The sequence below is a fragment of the Alosa pseudoharengus genome, unplaced genomic scaffold, assembly GCF_046254945.1.
Source record: "Alosa pseudoharengus isolate Yale_2024_CS ecotype anadromous, Long Island Sound unplaced genomic scaffold, YU_APseudo_1.1 YU_APseudo_1.1_scf_21, whole genome shotgun sequence".
NCBI lineage: Eukaryota > Metazoa > Chordata > Actinopteri > Clupeiformes > Clupeidae > Alosa > Alosa pseudoharengus.
This window is the reverse complement of record NW_027468674.1, coordinates 17,133,390-17,140,889: the sequence shown is the minus strand read 5'-3', so window position 1 is coordinate 17,140,889 and position 7,500 is coordinate 17,133,390. Positions and strand designations below refer to the sequence as shown.

At 41.1% G+C, this 7,500-nt stretch overlaps 1 protein-coding gene across 2 annotated transcripts in view; it reads right to left on the bottom strand.

The window, feature by feature from the left end:
- mpp3b (MAGUK p55 scaffold protein 3b) overlaps positions 1 to 7,500 on the bottom strand; it is a 22,118-nt gene that overhangs the window by 6,041 nt on the left and 8,577 nt on the right. For both annotated transcript variants that reach the window (XM_076298917.1, XM_076298918.1), the window contains exons 5-12: positions 5,714 to 5,851; positions 5,153 to 5,234; positions 4,201 to 4,286; positions 3,579 to 3,653; positions 2,791 to 2,987; positions 1,699 to 1,763; positions 744 to 764; positions 1 to 34 (exon numbers count right to left, since the gene is read on the bottom strand). The exon at positions 1 to 34 is cut by the window's left edge and continues 8 nt beyond it. In XM_076298917.1, coding sequence (XP_076155032.1) covers positions 1 to 34; positions 744 to 764; positions 1,699 to 1,763; positions 2,791 to 2,987; positions 3,579 to 3,653; positions 4,201 to 4,286; positions 5,153 to 5,234; positions 5,714 to 5,851 — 698 coding nt within the window. The remainder of the gene's footprint in view (positions 35 to 743; positions 765 to 1,698; positions 1,764 to 2,790; positions 2,988 to 3,578; positions 3,654 to 4,200; positions 4,287 to 5,152; positions 5,235 to 5,713; positions 5,852 to 7,500) is intronic.

The following is a 7,500-nucleotide window of genomic DNA, read 5'->3' as shown; positions in this document are numbered from 1 at the left end:
TGGCCACTGCTGCCTGCATCACTGTCGCAGTCTTCTGTAGGGGGGAAGGGGGGGGGGGGGCAAGCAGGGAGAGAGGAGGAGAAGAAGAGGGGAGAAAAAAGGGAACACGTTGAAGAAGTGGAGAGAAAAAAAGGGAATAGCCTCAGGGAAATGCGTGTTACATTACGTTAGTAGCTAGGCATAGCTGAAGAGGTCAGGGCTAAAGGGGGAAAGGGCCTGGGGTCATATGTCTGGGGTCATATGTCTGCTAGACGATCTGGAAATTAATGGGGCAGCAAAGGAAAGTGAAAGGAGGAGGACGTAGGGCTGAGAAGTCAGGAACCTGTCTGTCTGCGTGGCTGTCTGTCTGTCTGTGTGGCTGTCTGTCTGTCTGCGTGGCTGTCTGTCTGTCTGTGTGGCTGTCTGTCTGTCTGCGTGGCTGTCTGTCTGTCTGCGTGGCTGTCTGTCTGTCTGTCTGCATGGCTGTCTGTCTGCTTGTCAGGTCCAGACACAACCTCTGATACATCACAGTAATATGCCTGGAGAGATATTGACAACTGTCCAACAAACCACTCAGTTCCCTGTGGATGCACTGATTATAGCTGTTGCTGTTGGTACTGTGGAACCCACCAGGTGTAACAAGAGGTGAAATGCTCTCCACAGATAAAACCAAAACAACAACAACAACAACAACCGCTACATTTTGATTTTCAATGATTTTTCTATGGGTGTCATGCTCACTTCACAAGTAAACCCAAACCTACCTCTCTCACTAGTCTGGTCATCTGAGTGCAGTAAGAGGAGGGAACATATCAATTCATCATATCCACAAAATAATACATCATATTTAAAACATACATAAAATAATATTACTTCACAATATGAGAGAAGGTTTGCTACTAAACTCATTACGTGACTCACACGTGACGCAAACAAGCATCCCATAAAAAATGTTACACACATATTATCTGAAAGTTGAATTATCAGCGCGAGATTGTAAAATAAAAGGACACCGGTACAGTAGAATCTAGGTCAGAGTAAGATTGGTCAAATTTTGCTCATGCAACAGACACTTTGAAAAAGCTTTGCTTAAAAAGGCTGCAGTACAGCATCAGGGGATTAATTTGGTAGAATATTCTGGAATATGTTGCATCTGTCTACCCCCTAAAACACACACTCACAGACACTAATACTGGCACAGACATAGACACACTCCCGTACACACAAACACACATGCACACACACACACACACACACACGCACACACATACACACACAAACACACAAACACACACACACACACACACACACACACACACACACACACACACACACCCAAACACACACTAAAAGCTAAACCCTAGTTTTTTCACTGTGACTCTCTGTGATCAAAAGACTTGGGGATTAAAACAACACCAAATGGCTTCAGTACAACAACACTATCCATTCTAATTTTTTTTCTCTGACAAAGGCCAGAGAGGGAGGGTGTGTGTGTATGAGAGAGAGCAAAGTATGTGTGTGTGTGTGTGTGTGTGTGTGTGTGTGTGTGTGAGAGAGAGAGAGAGAGAGAGAGAGAGAGAGAGAGAGCGAGCGAGCGAGAGAGAAAAAAGAAAGTCATCCCTTATCTGTCAGTTTTACAGTTTGCGCCTCTCAGCATGTATTATTCATAATGAATGACTTGTGGGTTTTAGGTGTGGCTTGATGGGATATGAGACTCACATGGCGGGGCACTGGGAGATTTGGGACCCTGGTAGGTACCCATTTTTATTCTGTGCCTCAGGCGCCTGAGGGGAGGAATATTAAAAATGTATTAAAGTGAAATTAGAAATTATTCTATTATTTATAACATTCACATTAAGCCACATTTTAGTGTCCACAACATTCACACCAGGATGCAAACACTGAAATACAAACTAATCAGCAACAATGCAGAAATATCTAGAAATGCAGCAACGGTGCACCTTATTCAGTATGCATGCTTCACGGTTACTTTTTATAGATAATCTCTTGCCTGCACAAAGCACTATAAAGATGCTGTTAGGAGATAATTATTCCCTATGGGAGGTAGCTGTGTTTCTTTCTTTTTTGCCAGCTTAAATCTCCATACTAAGACCATAAGGACTTCAATGCAACTGTGAACAGAGCTAAACATCAAAGCCAAACTTCCTTTCCAGTGCTGGCAGCAAAATGCACAAATACTGTAGGAACTCTTATACATCGCAATTATCAAACTTAAAGCAACAGAATGTATAATTGGTATTATATTGGTATACCCCGTCCCCCTGTCGTTAATTTTTAGCCTACCCATTTAGCACTAAAGTGGTACTAAGTGTGTCTAAAACTGACTAAAAGGGTCATAATCCTGCATGGTACAGGAAAGTTAGTGCATAGTGCAATAACAGGTAATCTAGGATAATGTCAGAGATCTCATTCCTTACATGTGATGCGATTTAGGAAAACCCTTCACATGGTGCACACAAAAGTCCTTGAGTTTTGCTCCGTTTTACTTAAGATTCTGATACCATCCTAGCAACATTCTGGACACTGCGCCCCTAGCAAAATCCTGGATAGCATCCTCTGAAAATCTTGGATGTTGCTAGGATGGCATCAAAATCATAAATTGGTAAAATTATACCATGTGAAGGGTTTTCCCAGATCGCATGACATATTGTAAGTTAGTGTAATGAGATTGAAGTCATTATTTTATAGTAAAAGCACTAAACTCACGCAGTATTTGTTTTGGCTTTTCTCTCACTTTTATAGTGAACTAGTTTTGCTTTAAATTTCAAACAGTGTAATGTTTCCTCTTACTTCTCCTGGAACTGTCTGGAGGGGATGAGGCCGGCACGCAGGTTGCTGTCGCCCACACGCTTGGCCTGCCACCAGGTGGCGTCATCCAGGCTCACCACCTGCAGGATGTCCCCACGCTGGAAAGGAAGTCCCGCCTCCTGGCAGGGCGTGGCCTTGTCCTCGAAAGGTGTGTAGTCAAACAGGGCCCTTAGGTAGACCTGGTGCAAGAAGAGCAACAGTTTAGATTATTTTTGCTGCATTGGTAAAAATATGTGATTCTTTCACTATTTTATCATTCAGACAGATTATTGTATTGTAAATCAGGGACGCGTGTCCCAAAACCATAGTTCCTAACTAAGTTAGCAGCTTTGTTGGTTCCAATGCAATTTCCCATTGCCAACCAAATAAGTTGCTAACAGGGTAGCAACTATGGTTTTGGGAAACACACCCCAGAATAGTATAATTTATTTATAGCACATTAATAAATCATATACTACCAGTGACACGAGGGAACTAACAATCAGAAACAATAGGAAACTGGTGAATGATCACCACTATAATTATGACCGCCGCTAGGGCCTGCACGATTTCTGGTCAAGAACACCACATTTTGAGACATTGCGTTCATAGAGGGCACTAACACACACACACACACACACACACACACACACACACACACACACACACACACACACACACACACATACGCACACAAACACACACCTTGTAGAAAACATGAGGATGAGAGTGGCTTTAGAAGACATTTTTTATACTTTTAATCAAAATGAATAACCAAACAAGAGACGCACCTTGCTTTCACTAAGCTTGTCTTCCTCCTTAATGGCTGGGATGATCTTCAGTGTAATGGAGCCTTGAGACTGGGACTACACATTAACATGGAGACAAAAAGTTGTACAATTGCAGATTTAAAACCCAAAATATAATTATTCTTACTATTCTCAAGAAGTCTGTTTCAATAGTTTGAATGGGTAAGCTTTAGAGCACATTAAATTATTATTAATAATATTTTATGTGTTTTTATTTTTTGTATAATGTTATGTAGGTTACCTTATTATTTATTTTATTTTGTTTTATTTATAGGCCTAGGCCTATACTTTTTTGCCACAATTATTATACTATATCTCTTGTTATTTCATTGTTACTGTAATCTCGGCTTCACTGAAAATGAGGACTACCCTCAATGAACCTCCGAGAATAAATAAAGTATATAACCTCCGAGAGTAAATAAATGAAACTGCATGTATATTACATTATTGCAATACAATCCTAATCTAATCCAAGTATATTACATAATTGCAATACTTGTCCTGTATAAATTGTGACTGGTAGAAGGGGAGGTGGTTGTCCTGTAATGTAAATGCAGTATAAATTGTGACTGGTAGAAGGGGAGGTGGTGTGACCGGTACATACCAATAGCTGGCTGATCTCATCAGGTCGTTTGTGAATGATTAGGTTTCCATTTACCTCTCTAAGCTCATCACCTACATGCACTAGACCTAAACACACACACACACACACACACACACACACACACACACACACACAGAGGGAGAGAGAGAGAGAGAGAGAGGGAAAGTAATGAGATAAATACAATGTAATAATATACTGGATGAAAAGGTAAACCTTCTTACATGCTTATCTAAACAGACACAAACACATACATATTGTAAGTGCACATAAACTGATTAGAGAATGATTACATAAAAAAATATGTATAAGCAGGGAAACATGATTTATATAAACAAGCATACACGCACAAACACCCACACGCACATACATGTACACACACAAACATACACACACACACACAACTAATTCTGTTTTATTTCCATACATGGGATGAGCACTATTTCCATAGCAACAGTATTTCACAGTTCTGTAATCTGTAACGTGTAAGCATGGGGTCTGGACATAATCTCCAGGATTTTGTTTAATATCTTTGCTGCTCCATCATTAAACCCATTTCAATACGCAGAAATCACATATTAATGTAGCAATTTATGCAGCAAACCAGAGCTGAGTTTTACTACTATATTTGTTGCAAGTGGACCACAAGGACCCGAACCCAGATTCAATAACAGTAAATTGTGGGTATTGTTGTTTTTCAGCCTGTGTGTGTGTGTGTGTGTGTGTATGTGTGTGTGTGTGTGTGTGTGTGTGTGTGTGTGTGTATGTGTGTGTGTGTGTGTGTGTGTGTGTGTGTGTGTGTGTGTGTGTGTGTGTGTGTGTGTATGTGTGTGTGTGTGTGTGTGTGTGTGTGTGTGTGTGTGTGTGTGTGTGTGTGTGTGTGTGTATGTGTGTGTGTGTGTGTGTGTGTGTGTGTGTGTGTGTGTGTGTGTGTGTGCTGTAAATATGAACTCACCGCTACGGTCGGCTGCCCCTCCCCTCATGATCCTGGCCACCACTACAGCACCGGTTATATCATCCCTACGAATGGTTGCACCCTACACACACACGCACGCACGCACGCATGCATGCACGTGCACACACACTCACACACACACACACACACACACACACACACACACACACACACACACACACACATGCAAGGTAAGATAATATTTTTTCCCAATGACCAACATACTACTTCTTTATTTTAATTTTACTTTATTTGAGTTACCATATACCGTGTCATTTGCATAATGTTTTTATACAAAAAAAAAATCAAAAATATATTACATGTTATGTATAACTTGCCTGTCCATAAACTCTTACCTTAACTTTAAGTCCATCATTTGTAAGAACATGCTTATGCAAGAGGAACACTATGTTAAATCAAATATAAATATTATTTTTTATTTAAAAGAAAAACATAACCGCTTTGTCTACTGTCCATGCATGGATGCCCAGTGGGTTATGTAAGATGTGTATGGTTTTGTCTGTGGGTCATTATTTATTTATTTTCTGCCTTTTGACTAACCAGTGGCTCCTTGTTCTTCACCAGTCGCACGATCTTCACAGACTCTTCCTCCAGCTCGTCGTCCAGATCCTCGGGCACAGGGGGCAGCACCGGGTCAAAGTCCTTCTGGGCCACTGTGTCATGCACAGACAGAACCGCCTGCGATGGGGAGGAGAGGAGACGGAGAGACAGAGAGTGAGATGTGATGTGCTGAGAGAGAGAGAGAGAGAGAGAGTATACATATATGAGTAAGCATAGCATAAAAAAGTCTGCTTTATTGTCAATTTCTTCACATGCGCCAGACATACAAAGAGATCGAAATTACGTTTCTCACTATCCCACTGTGAAGACAACACATATTTTACCAATTAAGTGTTGTCTTCACCGTGGGATAGTGAGAAACGTAATTTCGATCTCTTTGTATGTCTGGCGCATGTAAAGAAATTGACAATAAAGCAGACTTTTTTTTATGCTATGCTTAGTCATATATGTATACTCTCTCTCTCTCTCTTCTCCCTCTCTCTCTCTCAGCACATAGTTACATAATTTACAGTGTACTGAGAACAATGTTTGTTTTTCTAATCATTACTAGTTCTATAAGCGCATATTTGAATTGAATTGAGAAAGAGAAGGAAAAAGACAGAAGGAGAAAAAGAGGGAGAGTGGAAGAGAGATGAGTATAGGAAGGGATAGAGAAGAAGGAAGGCAGAGAGAGGAGAGAGCGAGAGAAAATTGGAAGAAGAGAAAAGAGAGAGAATGAGAGAGAGAGGCTGCAGAAGTAGAGAGGGAGGAAAAGAGGAAGAGTGAAAGAGAGATGGGGAGATGAAAGGATATGAGGAAGGCAGAGAGAGGAGGGAGAGAGCAAGAGAGAAAATCAGGAGAAGAAGAGAAGAGAGAATGAGAGAGAGTAAGAGGGATAGATTGAGGCAGAAGACAAAGTGAGATGTGACAAGTTAACAGAGAGAAAGAGTGGCAGAGATAGGGACCAAGTGAGACCACTGGGTCATATATGGTCAGGAGCAGTGGTGTAGTCTACGTGATACGCAGCAACTACATCACTACACTGTATACCCACTACAGCACTAGACTACACCACTGTATACCCACTAAAGCTAACTACATCACTGTATACCCACTACAGCTAACTAGACTACACCACTGTATACCCACTACAGCTAACTAGACTACACCACTGTATATCCACTACAGCTAACTAAACTACATCACTGTATACCCACTACAGCTAACTACATCACTGTATACCCACTACAGCTAACTAGACTACACCACTGTATACCCACTACAGCTAACTACATCACTGTATACCCACTACAGCTAACTAGACTACACCACTGTATACCCACTAAAGCTAACTAGACTACACCACTGTATACCCACTACAGCTAACTAGACTACATCACTGTATATCCACTACAGCTAACTAGACTACACCACTGTATACCCACTACAGCTAACTAAACTACATCACTGTATACCCACTACAGCTAACTAGACTACACCACTGTATACCCACTACAGCTAACTAGACTACATCACTGTATATCCACTACAGCTAACTAAACTACATCACTGTATACCCACTACAGCTAACTACATCACTGTATACCCACTACAGCTAACTAGACTACATCACTGTATACCCACTACAGCTAACTACATCACTGTATACCCACTACAGCTAACTAGACTACACCACTGTATACCCACTACAGCTAACTAGACCACACCACTGTATATCCACTACAGCTAACTAGACTACACCACTGTATACCCACTAAAGCTAACTA